Raw genomic sequence first — 20,373 nt, 5'->3', positions numbered from 1 at the left:
AAATAGCCTCCACTGCAGGATTTGGGATAATCCAACAGGAACTGGGATAATTCCAACAGGAACTGGGATAATTCCAACAGGAACTGGGATAACCCAGCCCTCATTGCAGGAATTGGGATAATTCCAACAGGAATTGGGATAACCCAGCCTCCTCTGCAGGAATTGGGATAAACCAACAGGAATTGGGTAATTCCAACAGGAACTGGGATAACCCAACAGGAATTGGGATAATCTGAACAGGAATTGGGACAACCCAACCCTCACTGCAGGAATTGGGATAACCCAACAAGAATTGGGATAATTCTGACAGGAATTGGGATAATTCCAACAGGAACTGGGATAACCCAGCCCTCATTGCAGGAATTGGGATAATTCCAACAGGAACTGGGATAATTCCAACAGGAACTGGGATAACCCAGCCCCCACTGCAGGATTTGGGATGAAAGAGCCTTCACTGTGAGGATTTAGGATAACCCAACAGGAATTGGGATTACTCAGTGTCCAAATCACTTTCTGGGAGCCTTCTCCTGACGAGCCAGCCCTTATCCTTGGAGAAACCCACTTCAAACCCTTCTTCCCCGTGTTCTTCATCTTGTCAGGCTTTCATCCCTAAATTAGCACATTCCTAAGACAAAGCTGTCAAGAAGAATTACCCATGTAACTAAAGAGGGGGTTTATAATCGTGCTGGGGTTTTTTTTTTTGGGCTCAAAAAGAACCTGTTTGGAACAGCTGCTGCAGGAGGCTCAGACAGGGGGAGGCTCCTTGAAGCTCACCTGAGGTGCTGCTTTGAGGGAGATGCTGGGTGCAGCTTTTCACTCATCATTTCCTCACAGCTTTTGGCTTTCTCTTTAAATAAAGCAGCAAGAACTTCAAAAAAATCTTTAGCTGGAAAATATTCATGAGGAAAAGATGCTGCTGCTGCTCCTGTCTTCCTCAGCAGCTTCAATCTGTTCAGGGCAGCTGTCTTTTTTTATTAATTTAAGAAGGGAAAACTAATTAACAGCAGGCTGCTGTCAAAGCAAATCGAACTCTTTGTTTCTTTTTGCTCCAAATCCACCTGCAAGTGCAGCAGGAGGAAGAAAAAGCAGCAGGGTTTGGGATGCCCCAAAGGTCCCACGTGGATGGGAATCACAGGAGACTTCCAGCCTGATCTCAAGGTTTTTAATGAATGTGATATCAATGGATAAAAAAAAAAAAAAAGTATTGGGGCTGCTAAAACTCACTTTTTTGGGGTAAAAAATCTATTTCTGCTTCAAATAAAATAGCGGCAGACATTCCTGTAGTGATTTTCCAGCTTTTTCCAAGCCAACACAGGGATACCCCAAAATTCCCTCCCAGGCAATAAAATCCAGGCAATTCCAAGTTTCCAAGGCTGAATTTGGATTTTGGTTTGAATTTTCCAAGGATGTGTGTTGGGACCCTGCAGCCTCTAAGTCTCTGCTCTGTGGTTGTGCTTTGGGGCACGAGCTTCACAAAATAATCCCCATTTTGGTATTCTCCACATCCAGCCCCCAGGGAAGGTTCCCAACTCTCCACACAAACAAAAGCTCAGCTCGGATGATTTGTGCCCCACAAAGGGAATTTAGAGGCCAAGAAAAGCTTCCCAAGCATTGGTGAAGCCCACCAAAGCTGATGGTGGCACCATGGATGGGATGAGAAATCCTGGGGAACTCCTCCATGAGGACACAGCAACCTGCAGGGATTTCCCCAGTGCTGAACATCCCAAATCCAGGAGAAGGTGCCAGAGGGTGAAATCAGAGGAATCCTAAGGTCTCTTCCAACCCAAACCACTCCAGGATTCTCTGGCATGGGGGAATTCAAAATTTGGATACAGCCAGGCTTGGAAATTTTTCAAGGACACATTTCTAACCAAGGTTCTCCCAGAGCCATCCCTGCCAGATGCCATCCAACAAAAATCCCCCTCCAACCCCGTTCCTGATGGAAAACCTGGCTCCCAAACCCCTCAGCAATGAGAACAAGACACTCAACACTGAGCAGCAATCCCAAAATTCAGAGCCCAAGCTGCATCCCCAGGAAACATCTCCTCCCCTAATTGCACCATGTCCCTTTCCAGGAGAATTGATAAAGATAAATTGGTGAAGATAAATTGATAAAGAGCGATCACTGCATCCTCTCCTCCTCATCCTTCATTTTGGAGCCCTAATGATGGAAGTCAGACTTTACAAATGACTCCATTTAGATCAGAACCAGGCACAGCAAAGCACCACTTGTTTTGTGCTTTTAAAAAAAAATTTAAATAAGAACAATTCTCCCACTCCCTGCCCTCAAAAATCCTGTATTTGAAAATCTACTTTGTTTGTAAATTGGAATGTGGAGCAGTACTACAAAGGACTGTGTCAGGATAATTGGATGAACAGAAACTCCTGTTTTCTGGAGGCTTTTGCTGCTCACACACATCCAACAGATCTAATGGAATACTCAGCATCCTGTCAGATTTGAGAGATGACATTACAAAGCTCTGCCAGCATGGCAGGCAGGCCGGGCTGTTCCTTTCAAACCACTTCATGTTGCTCTAAATGAGGATTTAAGCAGACACTTATTTATTTTTAATTTGGAAAACAGTGTTTCAGCAGCAGCAACAGGAAAAAAAAAAATCTATTCCATGAAGCTCTGCTCTCTTTGTTGGGGGAATTGCTGTTAAATCTAAATCCTGCCTGGATCTCTCCCTCCTGCTGGGATGGTTCAGCAGCAGGATGCTCACAGGGGTTCTTGGAGGTGAAGAGAAATCCCCTCAAATGCAACTCTTTGGAAAAATCCCTCTTTTGGCAGCCTGAGCAATGGATCTTTGGGACTCAGAGCCTGCACAAGCACTGGGATTATCCAGAATTGCCCAGGAGACTCCACAGGTCTCATGGCAGGAGCCAAAAATCCCTTTGGAATCCAAGGGTGTGATCCAAGATGGGAAATGGAAGATCCAAGATGAGGAGGGGGAGATCCAGGATGAAAAGGAGAAGATCCAAAATGAGGAATGGAAGATCAGGATGAAGAATGGAAGATCCAAGATGAAAGGAGGAAGACTGAAAATGACAGGAAGATCAAAAATGAGGAGAAGATCTAAGACGAGGAATGGGAGATCCAAGAAGAGTGGGAGAAAAGGATGAAGAGGGGAAGATCCAGGATAAAGAATAGAAGATACAAGATGAGAAACAGAAGATCAGGATGAGGAATGAAAGATCAGGATAAAGAGTGGAAGATCCAAGATGAGGAGTGGAAGATCAGGATGAAGAGTGGAAGATCCAAGATAAGCAGTGGGACATCCAAGAAATGAAATAGAAGATCCAAGGTGAGGAATGGAAGATCCAAGATGAAAAGGGGAAGACTGAAAATGAGGAGGGGAAGATCCAGGATGAGGAGTGGGAGATCCAGAATGAGGAGTAGGAGAACCAAGGAGAGGATTGGGAGATAAGGATGAAGAGGGGAAAATCCAGGATAAGGAGTAGAAGATCAAAGATGAGATCCAGCACAAAGAGGGACAAAGATCTGTCCAAACAGAACCCAGACTGATCCATCCATGGGTAGAACCACAGACCAAAGCCATGGATGGGGCTGGGAGAATCCTGGGAAATTGGGAGGTCACTGTCCATGGCAGGGGTGGAACTGGATGGGATGTAAACCCATTCCAAACCATTCCAAGATTCCACGACTCCCTCACCAAGCCATTTGGGTGTCTCTGGTGAGCAGCAGGGAGCTCCCCAGCCCCTCCCTGAAGGAGGCAGCTCTGTCCTGTGCAGGGCTGGAGCTCATCCCATTTATCTTCCTCCCGCGGGGAAGGGAAGCGGCCGGGCGGGGAGATCGATAAAAGCTGCAATTATGTGTTGGTACCAATCAGCTCCAGAGCAATTAGGGAGCCAAGTTCTGCCATAAAACACGTGCAGAGAGGGGCAGCAGCAGCAGCATTTCCATCTCTCCAATTCCAGCCTTTTGCAGCTTTCCCAAAACCCTCTGATTTTATAAATTCCCACCCAGCTCCTCTGATGGGGGGGGACACTGAGGTGCTGCCACCTCACCTGATTAAAAACTTCTAGGTTATTTTCTTCCACCTTTTTGAGGAGACAGGATGGGGAGGAAAATAAAAAATAATTTTTAAAAATAATTCTCTGCACGCATTTCTCCCAGTCCCTTTGACTTCCTTACATGGGGAATGGGGAAAAACATTTGCAAAAATCAAGATTCACCTTAATGAAAGGGAAAAGGGAAATATTTAACTCTCCCAGGAAGGGAACAAAATGAATTTGCTGTGTTCAACAACAACAAAAAAAACCCTCTCTACAGCCTGATTGCATCTAACCTTGCTTTTACATTCCTAAAGTGATTTCCAAATGAGGGCACGGATTAGGGAGAGCAGAGGGGGAACAGACAGAAGGTGTTCTGCAAAACTCAGGATCAATTTAAACAAGCTGGAAGGGAAATTGTTTTCTTATAGATTATCAGCAAAGCCAGACCCCGTCCCAGAGGACCCAGGGGGTTCATAAATGATGTACAGACACGTCTTTGGAAAACAGACAGCAAATCAGAGCCACCCTAAAGCCTCCCCTTGCTTCTCCTGGCCGATCCTGATTCAGCTCTCCTGATGAAAAATGCATTTCAGCTGCTGTGCTTGCTGTGGAATTACACGGCCTGTTTTGTAGGGATTTATCGCCACTGAAATATTTATGGCCAGGCCAGGTTGTGGAAAGGGTTACAGGGAGATTTTTAAAGTATCAGCATCTCCTGTCCTACACATCCCACTGCCTGCAGACACCTTCCCTTCATCCCTGGGAGTCTTCACTGCTTGGCTGCTTGTTTTGCTGGGTTTTTAAGCATTGAAAGGCAGAAAGAAGCTGCCAAACTCCACAAAAACAGTGGGAAAACGAGAGCAGGTCCCCTCTGGCAGCTGGGCTGAGGCCCTGCCTGGATTCCAGCTCAGAATGGGGAGTTCAGTTCATTTTCCAACACTCCATCCCCAGTTCATCCCCTAAAGCCCCTGACATTTCTCTGAGCAGGGGAATGAGGACATTCACCCTGACTTTGGTGTGCAGGGAAAGGCTGACTCAGACAGGTGCTTTGGAGGAAGCTGCAATCCTGACAGCCAGGGAAAAGCCATCCAAAGGGAAGCTGCTTTTTCCAGACATTTATGCTGCACAGCAACAACAAAAGGGTTTTTTTTTTCCTTGTTTAAATTCCTTTTTTCCTTGTTATTTCTTGCAGTTTAAAGTGATTTACAGGTTCAAGGAAAGCGGGGAAGTTAAATAACGATGTGGTTCATTTGTTGAGGCCATGACAGCCCTGCTAAGAACAGCCTGGGAACACCCAAACGAGGCATCTCTGTGGATTTATCCAAGGAAAAGAAAATCCTTTCCCTTGACTCCTCTCCAGAGCTTTTTCCCAGCAAAAGCCTCTTGAGAGCAAACCTGCAGAGCTCCCCTGAGCCCTTGGAGGGGACAAACCATTCCTGCTCCTTCCCTGCTTCACTCCCCTCTCATGGATCCTGCACCCACAACCTCCTTCAAAAACACCACAGGAGTGGCGAGAATACTTCCAAGGAATCCACTCCTTCCATCCTGGTCCCACCAGGAGCAGAATCTTCACTGCCAAAGGATCTCCTCAACAGCACCTGAGCATTCCCATCCTGAAATCTTTATCCCAATCCTGAATTCTGCCCTGTGAGGGTGAGGAGAGGCTGAGATGGATTTCCTAGAGAAGCTCCTGAATCCCTGGGAGTGTCCAAGGCCAAGAGGGGACCTGGAGCACCCTGGGACAGTGGACGTGTCAGTGGATAGGCTTTAAGGTCACTCCCAACCCAAACCAGGCTGGGTTTTTCTATGGAAACCACACTTTGGGGGATTCCAGCTGGAAAATAACAGCAGCAGGGCCATGCAGGGAGGCAGCTGGGGATTCCTGCCTGGGGTTACTCTAAAATGGGGGCTGAGGGTTGCTACTGACTTGTTTGTGGTGTTGGAGCTGGTGTGTGCCCCTTATCACAAGGGGCAATTCAGGTTGTTTAGGGGGTAGGAAGAAGTTTAGCCTAAAATCAGCTTTGGGAGTTGGAAATGAAGGTTTGAATCCTTTTTTCCTGAAATGGTGGGGTAACTCTAAGAAGGGTTTATGTTGTCATCTTATCACAAAGGTTTCATACCTGCTCAGTGTTCCTCACGGGCATCTCCTCACAGCTCTGACTCTTTCTTCTTCACAAAGCAGCCAACTGACCCCAGTTCCCTTCTCAACCACCCACCCACTCTTTTACAGCACTCTTCTCCTCATTGGGTACAGCTGTGGCCTGTTAAAGGCAGGCCTGTTCCTAATCTTTGCTAATTAGGCCCAGCTGCAACTCCTTAGGGGCAAGATCACTTTCTACACCATCTTTATTTTCTTATATTCTTATAGCTTTAGTCTTCAATCTTTGGCTTAAAAGACCCATGTTCTTTCTACACCCTCTTTATTTTCTTATATCCTATCCCCTTACAGCTCTAGTCTTCAATCTTTGGCTTACAAGCCCAATGTTTTTATAAACCATTAGAGTTAATTAAAGTTGGAGTAGTTTTCTAGGGTGGCCACAAGGGGAAATAAAACCAGAATGGTTGTGAAATGGGTGAATGAGGAAATCAAACTGGAATGATTGTGGAATAGGGGAATGAGGAAATCAAACTGGAATGATTGTGGAATAGGCGAAAGAGGCTGGCTGGGGCGGGTGAGGCCAGGCCAGGGCATTTATTTCTCCCTCCTTACCTTGGTACTGGGCACTGAAGCCCTTCTGCCTGTGGTTGCCATCAGAGGTGAAGTGCAGCCTCAGCCAATTTTTACTGCTGATCACAGGGGCTGGCAAATTCATCCCAGTGAACCTGCAGGAGAGCAAAGCAGCAGAGGCACGTCAGGACCATGTCAGGACACCCCAAATCCCCCTCTCCAGGCCAATCTTCCTCCCCCAGGAGTCTGGGGACTCCTCTGTGGGTACCACACAGCCAAGGAGAGCCCCCTCCCCACTTCAGGGCTGCCTCCAGCCCCACATTCCTGATGGGATTCCCAGCTGAGAGCTCCATGTTTGTCATTACAGAGGTTCCCAGTCCTTTTTCCTAAGGCACAGAACATTTCCAAGCTCATCTCTTCATATTTGGTTAACCCCACTCCAAAATCTTGTTTATTTTAACGCAGGAAGGGAAAGGATGGCAAGAACATCTTTAATTTTTATTTTATTTATGACCAATCCCAACCTGAGGAAGATTCCAGCCAGGATCAGAGGTGGGCAGCTCCAGAATCCAGCAGCAGCCCTTCATATCTGTTTATAATTTTATTTCCTTTAAAATATGATGTTGTTTGCTTCATTTTTAACTCCAGCTCACAATTCCTGGCTGAGTTTTGTCCCAAACCAAGTTGTAGACTGGAACAACACTTCAAACTCAGACTGAGGTCCACAATGGTGACATTCACCAATGCTCTCTCTGTTCCTGCTAATGAAAGTTAATCACTTTAATCCCCAATTATCACTTATTTAAAAATTAGTGCAATTTCAACACCCATTATTGGCCTTCCAACACCCCATTTTTACTATTCCAACATTCTTTTTTGACATCCCAATACCCCCTGCTTTTTTTAACAAAGGCAAAAGGATCCTGGGAATCTGTTCCATCCGGAGGATAATTCAGATTTGATTATTAAACATTATTTAGCAGCAGATCTGGCAGCCCATGGAGCACCTGAAGAGTCCTTCAGCCACCCAGCCCATCCAGAGGTGACCTCAGGCTGGAATTGGCTGCATTAATTAATGGCATCTCTGTGCTCCCAGCCCCTTAATGAGCTGGCAGGGTGATTAGTGCATAACTAAAGCATCTCTGCCACCTACAGTACAATCCAAACCCTGGATTATCCCATGCCTGGATCCTGCAGCGCTCTGGGATGATTTAAGACTGGGATTTAAGGTTGTTCCCAATCATTTCTCCATGGATTGTCTCCATCTCTGTTCCCCAGCCCTTTCAGAAGATGAGGTGGAGCAGAAATGGATCCTCTGTGGCTTTTTGCCATCCTTGGGGAACTCCACCCATTGAATTGGAAACTTTCTCAAAGAACCGAGTTCAACAAACAGATTTGGGGCTGAGATCAAACATTGGATGCCCCAAACCCAGATTTGGGGCTGATATCAAACATGGGGTGCCCCAAACCCAGATTTGGGGCTGATATCAAACATGGGGTGCCCCAAACCCAGATTTGGGGCTGAGATCAAACACGAGACGCCCCAAACCCATCCTGAGGAAGTTCTCCTGGCTGGTTTTTACGACAACACCCTTAAATTCAATGTTTTCACCCCTCAAGGGCCATTTCATTGTTTATTCTGCAGCAGCAAACCCCTCAGGAATAATCTTTAGCTATGCAGAGCCAAATTTCCCTTTCACAGTTGTAATTCAACTGCCTGAGATAAAAAACAGACAAGAATGAAGCAAAGCTGCCTGAATGAGGCTCAGCTTCTCCTGTCCCACATCCCTGGATTTGGTTTTGATCAGCACATCCTTGAAGGATGAATTCATCCCAAACCTGAGATGTTTTTCCTTTGTGTGACACCAAACCCTCCACACTAAACAAAATTCCTTAATTCAAAACAAGGAAGGGTTAATGCCATCAAAACTCCTCTTTTTGAAGAAAAAGCACTGAAGTGAGGCCTTCTCAACTCTTTTTTATTTCTTTCCTTGCTCTCTCACTTCCCACTGAATCCAGGCATGAAATATTTATCCCTTTCCTTCCCCTGGCACAATTAGTATGGCTGTACATGGCTGGCACTGATTACTCTGCATTCACGTCCCATTATCTATTTACAATCCCAATTCCTGCTTTAATTTGTTTCCACGCAGAGAGGAAGAAAAGGAAGGGGAAAAAAAAAAATCAATAAAGTGTCACAAAGTGAGGCAGAAGCACTGGAGGAGCAGGAGATGTTTGCACACAGATTTGGAGCACCCTGAAATTTGATTATCAGCAATTTGGCCATTAGTTCTTCTTAAATGGACCCAAATAAGATGAGAATTCCTGGTGTGGATGCTGCAAACCCCGTGTAGGAGTCAAAGGCACAACTAAAGGCAGGAATTCCATCTGAAATCTTGCTATTTCAGGTGAAATATGTGAGATGAGGGATTTAAATATGAATTTGAAGGTGTCCTGATGATCTGGTGCTGCCCAGAATTGGGGTGCAGTCAAACACCAGCACCAAATAAAAGCAAGGCACATCACTGGGGATGTTTTATCTTTTTTTTTTCCCTTGAACTGATTTTATGGATTTATTTAACCTCTCTGTTCATTAATTCTCTGTTTTGACACCCCTTGGATCTCTGCTGACAATCCCTGACATCAGCCAGGCTGAGTCCTGGCTCCTCCTGGAGCCTCCACCACAAATTTTGGGTGGATCTCCCTGAAATTTCATCTTCCTGGAGCTCAGACCCACCTTTTCCTTCCTTTGCTATGTTTAACCCAACAGTGAGAGCCACTGGAGTGGCTGAGAGGAGGAGGAGGAGGAGGAGGAGGAGGAGGAGGAGGAGGAGGAAGAGAGATCCCAGCAGCATCTCCATGGATGGAGGAGCCAAAGGGAGATCTCATCACCATCTCCATGGATGGAGGAGCCAAGGGAGATCCCAGCAGCTTTTCCAGGGATGGAGGAGTCAAAGGGAGATCCCAAAAGTTTTCCCATGGATGGAGAAGCCACGGGGAGATCCCAGAAGCTTTTCCATGGATGGAGGAGCCAAGGGGAGATCCCAGCAGCTTTTCCATGGATGGAGGAGCCAAAGGAGATCCCAGCAGCTTTTCCAGGGATGGAGGAGTCAAAGGGAGACCCCAGGAGCTTTTCCATGGATGGAGGAGCCAAGTGGAGATCCCAACAGCATCTCCATGGATGGAGGAGCCAAAGGAAGATCTCAGCAGCATCTCCATGGATGGAGGAGTTAAAGGGAGATCCCAGCAGCATCTCCATGGATGGAGGAACCAAGGCTGGCAGTCAACACAAAATCCAAGGAGAAGAACACACCTGGATCATCCCTGGAATGCCCCAGGATAGGTTGGAGCAACTGGGATAATGGGATGTGTCCCTGCCCATGGATGGGGTGGCTCTGGATGGGATTTAAGGCCCTTCCCAACCCAACCCAAACCATTCTGGAATTCCACCATCCACAACTGGCTGCTCAGTTTAACCAGAATTGTTGAGAGCACAGAACAGAGCCCAGCCCAAATTTTACCCTGACCTCCATCCCCAGCCCACTCTGAGCCTCCTTTTCCCTCCCAGCCTTTATTCCACTGATTTCCTGCCAATTCTGACTCATTTCCCTCTCACTACGACTCAGGGACACCTCTCAGCAGCTCTTCATCTCCCTGTGTGTTATTATTCACTTCACCTGTATTTTTAACTTTTCATCCAAACCTCTCCTGAAATTATCAGGAGAGCTGTACCATTAATTCTGAACATCTTATTTGAGCTTGTCTGCTCTCTTAAACAAAATATACTTAAGCACCTCTGGACCTCATTTCTGGGTCGCAGGAGACTTCTCCTCACTGTGGACTTTTACAAGGAAAATGAATCATTAGATCAGTTATTGTTCCTCCTCTCCTGCACCTTCACTCTGCTCCAGAGTCTGCAGGTGCCTCAGGAAGGGCAGGGACAGACCCCAAATCGCCCCCATACCTTGGGAAGAGCAGCTTGGCTCATGGAACTCCTCTGCTTGTAGAATTGTGTAAAAAAACCCTACAAACGAGGCAAAGGAACTCGTGGGAGCAGCCAGGGATTCCGCTTGGAAGGATGTGCCCCCTCCAGGCCTCTCTTCCTTCCCTGGAATGTTTTAAGGCTAAAATTCCATTCCCCACTGGGAGTTTGGGAGTTTTTAAGACCCATCTTAACCCCACAGGCAGACTGAAACAAGCTTTTTCCTGCAGGAGGAGCAGTGCACTCCTCATTCCCCAAAAATAATGGGAATTACAAGGCCTGAGCACCCTTTCCACGAGGAAATTCCTCCTGCTTAAGTGTATTTTGTTTAAGAGAGCAGACAAGCTCAACTAGGATGCTCATTAATGAATTAATGGCACAATTAATGGCACAATATAAGGTCAGGCCTTGGAGCTGCCCAGTTTTGGAGCTCCCATCCCTGGAGGTGTCCAGGGCAGGTCTGGATGTGGCTGGGGACAAAATCTGGTCACAAATTGGGCTGGGTGACCTTGGAGAGCTTTTCCAACTTCAATTATCCCAGAAGGGAAATCAGGTTCTTCCTCCTCCCCTGCCACTGCTGCAGCCAAAGGGAGACCTTTGTGCTCCTGGCAATTAAAATAATCAAATAATGAATCCCACCCTCGCTAATTACCCAGTTTAAAGAAGGCAAGTGACAGAAGCAAAGCACTTCCCACACACTCCCAGCCTGAAACCAGAGCTTGGTTCCAGTCACACCACAGCGAGGTGACAAACACGATTAGATTTATTCCATTCAGAGCCAACCACCCCTAATTCAGCACAACAGAATGCAACTGAGGCTCTCTAATGCTCAGCATTGCAAATCTGCTACAGCTTTATTAGAATTTCCTCTGAAGCTTGGATATCAGAGCTGCAGAGATTGTTCTCCCCGGGCAGGCAGGGGGAGATGTGCTGATAAGAAGCAGGGCTGTGTTTATCAGCAGATAAATAACAACCAGCTCTCCGAGCAGGGCAGCCTCACTCCCGGCTTTGTCACCTTAACAATGCACTTAAATTCCATTAAACCCGGAGTTCTACTGCCAAACGGAGCCTGGAGAGGCAGGGAGGGTGTTGGGAAGGATGAAAGTTTGACAAGAAGGTCTCACAGATGTGTGTGCTTAGCAGAAAGATTTTTAAATGTAGAATTTGAAGAAGGAATAGAAATGAAAGCAAGTTTTGACAGAGAAGAAAAGAATTGCTGAGCCAGTCTTACTAGATAACCAAGAATAATCAAGGGTGTGTTAGTTAGAAGGGGTTTTTATGGATAAACCCACCCCAAACAAGATGATTTTACCAAGCAGAAAGATAGCACGGGCAAACAAGGCAGCAAATGTTGCAAGTAGAAAAAAGGTCTCAGAATTTTCCACTGCAAGAAAACTGAAAAACAACTTCTAGCTTAAACTGTAATGCACTTACTTTTAGTGACTTGAGAACAGGAACATGAATATGGTAATTACAGTAGTTATGATAGGCTATAGATAAAAGTTAAGGTATAGATTGGTTCTGCTGTGTTGAGATGCTCAGCAAAGAAAAGTATAGAATGCATTGTGACCAAAAGAAAAGTCTAGAATGCATTGTAACCTAAACCAAAGGGTCTCCAGGGCTGCCTGCAGCTGGAGCTGACAGCTGTGGGCACAGCTCTGTCACCCACCACCCTGGACTGTTGTAACTCTTGGATATGAGAGGAACAGTGGATTTGTCTTTCCAAACCAGCTGTGGGTCTGCTGGTGGATAAAACCAGCACTGGGAGATAAAAGACACAATGGGAAGGGTTCCGCTGATTGATGAATGGAAAAAGGTGAAAGACATTGGCAAAAAATGGCAAAAGACATTGAAAGGTGAAAGAAACAATGGGGAAGAAAAACCCCTAAATTCTGTAAGAATCAAAAATTAAAAGGGAGGGTTGTACATTAGAGGGGAATCTTTGGGATCAGGTGTTCTGGAACCTCTCAAGTACCTCAGAAATGGCGAAAGAGAGAAGGGAAATGCAGCCGGGAAATTGGGATAAAAAGGAGGCTGCATCCTCCAAAAATTGGGGAGACCCCAGGGGATGCCCCATGGCCTCTGCCTTGATTGGAATAAAGTTCCAGGACTCCTCTGTCTCCTTTCTGGACACAAACCTCTGGTGTTTGTGGAGAGATTTTCCTATCAGATACAATAAACTGCATTTTGAAGGGACACCTGGAGTCCCTCATCCCTCATTCTTACAGGAGGGGGGTGGATGTTTCAGCCCAATAAAATCTGCAGAGGGAGCCCAAGAAACTGCAAAGGAGATTCTGGAGCTGCATCCCGGCTCTTTTCCAGCTCACCGGGCACAGAATTTGCTGCCCCCGGGGACCGGAGCACAATCAGGTCACCTCAGCTGAGCTCCAGACACGCGGCAGGGGCTGAGCTGATCCCGGCTGCCCCCAGGATGTCACTTTAATAATGGAACAGCCTCGCTGGAAGTGACAAACCCGCTGGAAGTGACCCTGCCTGGTGGCAGCTCTGTCGGATTAAGGCCTTTTCTGACCCAGAGATGAATTTGAAAAAACTTTTATTCCGTTTTCAGTCTCATTTAAAAAGTAAGACAATGCAAGTGTTACAATTCACACTATCACAATCAATAACCAGCTATTTCCTAGTCACAATATATACTGTATTTCTATATATATATAGTATATATATATATAAAATATATATAATATGTACTATAAATATATATATTTACAGTGTATATTATAATACTATAATATATACTATAAATATTTCTTAACTATCAACTATCAATATATTATATATATATTACAATTCACACTATCAGAATGAAGAAACAACTATTTCCTAGTCATAATATATACTAAAAATATTTCTACACATATAGTATATAATATATATAATAAATATCATAAATATATATATTATAGTATATATATTATACAATATATTATACAGTATATACTATATTATATATAATATATTATATATATTATAGTATATATTATACTATATATTTATAGTATATATTACATTACTACGATATATACTATAAATATCTCTCTCTATATACAATATATAAAATATATAATATATAATAGATAATAGTTAATAGATAATATTAATATTTATAGTATATATTATTTTACTGTAATATATACTAGAAATATTTCTTAACTATCAACTTTTACCACACCATACCACAAATACCTTAAAACCAATCATCTAAAATTACTCTTCAGAAATCCTAACACAATAAATCTTTTATAACTCCATTTCTCCAACATATCTAGTCTTTTTTACAAGACCATCCTTTAAGACTTGTTTCTAATTCAATTTGTCTCTCAACAACATCTATCTTGTTCCAGAACATTTCTAAACTCAACGTTTACACACAAATACACTCCGTGTCAACCTTCTGTCAAGTTTTAAGAATTTTTTAAAAATTCATTCTCCACATTAGCTCCACCAGGGGTGGGTTCAGCCCTGTGCTCTTCCCTCCTGTCCCTCGGCTCCCATCAGGCATTAATATGTTGTTGTTTTTTGGTTTTTTGGGTTTTTGGGTTATTTTTACTTTTTTTCCCCCCAGGTCCTGCATTTACCTAGAGAGCAGTGAAAAGAGGATTAGAGGTGAGCATTGAGGAGCTCCTCACAATTTAATGATGCCACCAAGTGCAGCAGCACTCCCAGTTTGTCTCTGACCCCTCTCAACTCCAGGGGCACAAAGGCCTCTCCCATCCCAGCTCCTTCCTCTTCTGCCTCAATCCTGCCCCTACAAAAATCCAGTTTTCCCCAAAATCCCAGCATGGTTTGGTTGGAAGGAGCTCAAGGATTATCCACCGTGGCAAGGGCCACCTTCCACCACAGCAGGGTGTTCAGAACTCCTTCCCTCCCCTCAGAAGGGCAGCTTGGTGCTGATTTACACTAAAAAAAAATAAAAGACGGCAACAGAAGAGATTATCTGGGATCACTGAGAGGAATTTTTATGAGGGAGCAAAGCCTGGGTAATAATGATGTTGAAGGAGAAGCCCTTTGCTCCAAATGGTCCCCCTGGTAATTCCTGCAGTGTCTCCACAAGTTTAATACACAGGATTATTGCAGGGAAGTCTCTCAGAAGGAAGGAGATCCTTAACTTGCTTTGACATTGTCATTTTACACTGCATTATTCCACAGGAGACCTGCAAAGCAATAAATCCTTCCTCTGCCAGGATGTGGGAGCCCTGTGAGAGGTGCCAGCAACAAATTGTTCAGCTAAATTCTCATTTCTGCCCCGAATTCCACCTTGTCCTCAATGACTCAAGAAAATAAAAAATAAAAAAAAAGGAGTCACCTGTTTAAAGCCTACAGGAAGCTCTGAGATTTCATTCCCTGATAAATTCATGCTGGAGCTTTAATTTAACAGCAGCAGGGACAAGAAAGGTGCTTTTCAGTAACTTCCATTCCATGAAACTATCAGAGAAATAAAACTTTGTTTTTTCCCCTTTTACTCCTTTCCAAAGTCATCCTTTCCAACCCAGCTTTGGCTCTTCCTGCCAAGAAAGAAATTGTGAAAAGGTGTTTGCAACATCCTATTTATTTAGGGAGCTACTGAATAACTCCAGCAGGAGAGCATAAAACAGCCCTGGCCTCATCATTTTGGGTGAATTCTTCAGAAAAAATCCATTTTCAATGTGTTTGCTATTGAGAGAATTGCTGGAATTCACCACCAGTGAATAAATTGTTGTTTCTGAGGATCAAGTGGCACCTTCACAGGAGCAAAGTGAGTCCATCCAAACATTCCAGCAGCAAATCCTTTGGAGATTCCCTGGCTGAGAGCTCTCAGGAAAGGGGAAAAAAATTCATTTTCAATTCCACCTGCCCCTGTGCTCCCACCTTCAGCCAGCCAGGAATTCCCAGGTGGATTTATAAAAGATCCCAGGTGGGTTTATCAAGATCCCAGGAGGGTTTATCAAGTTTTCAGGTGGATTTATAAAGTTCCCAGTGCTCTTTTGTTTCCTCCTTAGACAAAAGATGCCCGATGCACTCAGGCCATTACAAAATGCTCATTAAAATCTCCTCACTGTGCACAATTCCTATTTCACACCCCAGACAGGGCACAGCCTGCCAAATCCCAAAAAAACCTTCCACCTGCCACTGGTAAAACATGGGAAGGAGGCAGAGAATCAGCCAAGGTCACACAGATGGATTGGAGCAAACTGTGGAGTCCAGAAAACCGCATAAATCTGAGGGGTGATTTCACCTCCAGAAAGCTCCACAAATCCCGGGGAAGCACCTGAAAGTCTGTGCTCCACCCAAAGCTGGGAGCAGGGGGTGGAATTTGTTAATTCAGGCAGTTTCACGCTGTCTGCTGGGTATCAATGGCTTTAGCTGGTGGAGTTGGACACAGGAGGAGCAGAGATTTCACTGGCACAAATCCCAGGGCAGCCTCTGCCAGGAACAGCTGCTCTCTGTCTGGGAGAACCAGAGCCATTCTTCTTCCCAAAGTCTTCCAGAAGCAGCAAGAAAGGACTCAGAGCTGAGTGCCAGGAGCTGGTGACAAACCCAGCGTGGCCAGGGACACCAGGAGAGGGGTTTGGGGAGGAGCATCCTGGAATGGGATGGTCACAGGGACAGTGGGACAAATCCAGCATGGTCAGGGACACCAGAAAGGGGTTTGAGGAGGAGCATCTTGGGCTGGGGTGGTCACAGGAAGAGTGGGACAAATCCAGCATGGCCAGGGACACCACAAAGGGGCTTGGGGAGGAGCATCCTGGGGTGGGACGGTCACAGGGAGAATGGGACAAATCCAGGATGGTCAGGAACACCAGGAGAGGGGTTTGGGGAGCATCCTGGGGTAGGATGGTCACAGGGGGAATGGGACAAATCCAGCATGGCCAGGGACACCAGGAACACCAGAAAGGTCTCTGGGGAGGAGCATCCCGGGGTGGGATGGTCACAGGGATAGTGGGACAAACCCAGCACAGCCAGGGACACCAGGAACATCAGGAGAGGGGTTTGCGGAGGAGCATCCTGGGGTTGGGGTCTCCCACAGAATGGGACAAGGCCAGCATGGTCAGGAACACCAGGAGAGAGTTATGGGGAGGAGCATCCTGGGGTGGGATGGTCACAGGGGGAATGGGATAAATCCATCATGGCCAGGGACACCAGAGACAACAGGAGAAGGCTTTGGGGAGCATCCTGGGGTTGATGGATTTTAATGGGACAAATCCATCATGGCCAGGAGCACCAGGAAAGGGCCTTGGAGAGGAGCATTCTGAGGTGAGATGGTCACAGAGGAAAAGGGACAAATCCAGCACGGTCAGGAACAGCAGAAAGGACCTTGGGGAGGAGCATCCTGAGGCTGATGGATTCTAAGGAGAATGGGACAAATCCAGCATGGTCAGGGACACAGGAACACCAGGAAAGGTCCTGAGGAGGGATGCTCGTAGGGAGAATGTCACTCTGTCTGTGCCTCTCTGCTGGACACACAGACACAGGCCACCGACAGAACCTTCTGGAAACTGCCTGAGCACAACCAATCACTGGTGACAGGCAGGACAGCCTGGCACACGGCAAGGGCTGAAATCTCCACCAGCTGCTGCCACACTCCCATTCCTTATCCCTTCCTTATTCCCACTCCTCATCTGCTGCCTCTTCCAGTGCACCCCTGGGACACAGCACAGGCTGCTCCATCCCTGGGGGTGTCCCAGGCCAGCCTGGAAAGGATTTGGAGCAACCTGGGATAGTGGAAGATGTGCCTGCCCATGGCAGGGGGGTGAATGAAAAGAATTTTAAGTTCCGTCCCAACCCAAACCATTGCAGGATTATCTGATTCTGTGAAGGGCTGAGAGTTTTGCAGGATCTGTGTCAAGGCTGCCTTATGTGTGAATTAATTACATCATCCTTAATGAGAATTGAACATTATTATCTCTGAACAGCCCTGAGTGCCCCAGAGCTCTTCAAGGGAATCCCAGTGGGAAACCAGTGCTCCCAGGGCTGTGGGGGGAAAGGGCTGGATGGAATGCCTGACACAGTGCTGGGATGCTGCTGTGGCTCCAGAAGAGCAGCAGGATCTCCTCCAGGGCAGGAAAATGTGGGATTGGCTGAGAATTCCAAACTCCTGCAGTGCCTGCAGCACCTTCTCCTGGCGGGGAGCTGCCTGTGCCACCTTAGGGACATGAGCCAGCAGCTGCTGGCCACCAGCTCCTCTGAGCACTGAACAGCCCTCACAGCTCATGGAAATGTTCCTTTCCAGCCAGGGAAATGTTCCTTTCCAGCCAACAGGTCAGATTTCCCTTGACCACAGCAAAATCAGCTCCCACAGAGACCCCACAACATCCAACAGCAATGGGGGGAGCACAGGAAGGATTTAATTTATTCCAGCAGCGTTTAATTTGTCCAGGAATCACCCTCAGACATCACCCAGTGCCTGCATTCCCCAGAACACAGCCCAGCCTCTCCAGGCAGAGATTTTCCCACATCCCAAACCCTTCACTGTCCATTTCCAGCCCTCCCTCATGGCACTCATTTCCCCAGGTACCAAATCAGACAAAACCAGCCAGGATTTGCAGGTTTGGTTTCATTCCAAGGGTAATTTCTGTGCTTTTTCAAAAATCTACATCTCCAAGGATTTCATCTGTACTCCTGAAAGCAGCCGATGATCACAGAAAATTTTCATTTTACAGGAGATCCTGCTCTGCCCTTGGAATTCCTTGGAACAAATCCACCCTGATCCAAACCTGGTCTTTCAGGTCAGTTTTTCTTTAGTTCAAACAACAATGGTTATTTTATAGAGCCCTGGACAACTGCAGGTGAAAGTACTGCAGAGAGGGCAGCTATAAAAAAATGTTGTTAATATTTGAAGGACAATCAACACAAAAAAAATGGGAAAAAATCCCCAATTGTTCCACTTGTCCATCAAACTGTGAGCAGCATCCTGTACCTGTGGGTACAGATCACCCTTCATTATGACAACTCCATCAAAGAGCACTCGAGTCATTTCATATTTGCTGTGTCACAGTTACATTATCAACAAGTACGAGCAGAAATGGATTTTTACAGCCAGGAGATTAAATTACACACCCTCCCCTGGCTGCCTCTCTCATGAAAATGCCCGTTACAAACAGCAGGTGAGTTAGAACACAAATCACACAAATCAAGGCGGTGTTTAGTTTGTTCTGTTGACAAATATTATCCAAATATCAACCCCAAACCTCAGCAGAGGGAGGTCACCTCCCTATCAGGGAAAAGCAGGCAGAAATTCCCCCTGAACACAGCTGCTCTCAGGAAATATTCCCAGGATCAGCCCTCCTGAACCTTTGTTATCTCACCTGCCCACATCTTATCTGGGGACTCAGCACTCCCACATTTCCATGCAGGGTTTCAAGTCACTACTCCCAAATCAGCTCCTTATCAGTCCCTTGCCCTCACTCACAGGTGGCTCTGCCGTCCTTTGTGTCCCTCCCTGCTCTGGGGGTGCCACCAGAGCCAGCTCCACCTGAGGAGAGCTCAGGATAAAGCAGAGGGAAGATGGTGACAAGGCCCAAGTGATGGGAGGTCACTTCAGCTTATCAGGAGTTCTACACCCCCAGCCCAGAGAGGGAACAGGGACAGCCAGGAGCCATCTGTGACCTGGCCTTGGTGACACCACTGGAGAAGGTGGCAAAATGATTTCCTTGTGAATGAAACACAGAGAGAGCTCTGGGACAGCTTCACCTGGGAGTCAGCCACATAAACTCATTTGGGGGATGAATCCCAGAGTGGGGCAGGGTTATGGGGCCACAGAGGCTCAGCTGGTGCCACCTCAGGGCCCAGCAGTGTGTGCAGAGGGCTCTGCAATGTCCCCAGGGAGGGACAATGCACAGCCAACCCTCCCTGGGCTCTGTTCCAGTGCCCTCAGTGCAGTTCTGCCTCCTGGGCAGGGGAATTGCCAGGCCCAGGCCCTGCCCGGGGCTCTGGGGCCATCGCTGGGCCTGGGGCTGAGCCTGGGCCTGCTCTGGGCTCTGCACACAGGGATGGACTGGGGACACAGGGACAGACAGGGGGACACAGGGATGGACAGGGGGACACAGGGATGGACACGGACAGCCAGGGATGGACACGGACAGACAAGGATGGACAGGGACGAACAGGGATGGACAGAGACACACAGGGACCCAAGAGGGTCATCCAGAGACAGAGAGGGCCACATGGGGACACTCAGGGACTCTCAAGGACAGACAGGGACACCCAGGGACACAACAGGGTCAGATGGGGACACTCAGAGACACAACAGGACACCCAGGGCTGAGGGCCCCTCTCAGCATCTCCTCAGCCCCAGCCCCCTCAGCCTTTCCTGCTCCAGGCCCTCCTTCAGCTCCACAGCTCTCCAGGAGCTCCTGGCCCTGCTGTCCCAAGGATCCCAGAGCTGGATAAGCTCTCCAGATGTGCCTCTAGGGATGACAATTTATATTTTTAATTCTCACTGGAGACAACAACCTAGAGTCCAGCTGATCCCACTCGCCCCACATGAAGCCACTCCTGCGTTCACTCCTTCCTCAGAGGACAAAATGCCCAGAAATGCTCTTGGCTTCCTTCTCCCAGAGGCCCTGGGGTGGACAATAACAATAAAAATATGCCTGCAGAGCTTTCAGCCTCAAAGCCTGATTTTCCAGGCGCTCTCCTGCAGCTCCTCTGTAATGGCATTTTTTATGGCCAGGCCGAAGGAACCTAATCTTGCAATTATTCCATTTAA

General features: G+C 46.7%; 1 protein-coding gene across 1 annotated transcript in view; it reads right to left on the bottom strand.

Moving 5' to 3' along the window:
* Positions 1 to 20,373, bottom strand: part of CSMD2 (CUB and Sushi multiple domains 2) — a 236,605-nt gene that overhangs the window by 138,243 nt on the left and 77,989 nt on the right. Inside the window, exon 6 of the mRNA XM_058819623.1 lies at positions 6,728 to 6,840. Coding sequence (XP_058675606.1) covers positions 6,728 to 6,840 — 113 coding nt within the window. The remainder of the gene's footprint in view (positions 1 to 6,727; positions 6,841 to 20,373) is intronic.

This window comes from Ammospiza caudacuta, chromosome 25 (assembly GCF_027887145.1).
Source record: "Ammospiza caudacuta isolate bAmmCau1 chromosome 25, bAmmCau1.pri, whole genome shotgun sequence".
Lineage (NCBI taxonomy): Eukaryota > Metazoa > Chordata > Aves > Passeriformes > Passerellidae > Ammospiza > Ammospiza caudacuta.
Note: the sequence above shows the minus strand (reverse complement) of the source record. Positions and strands in the feature narration are given on the sequence as shown.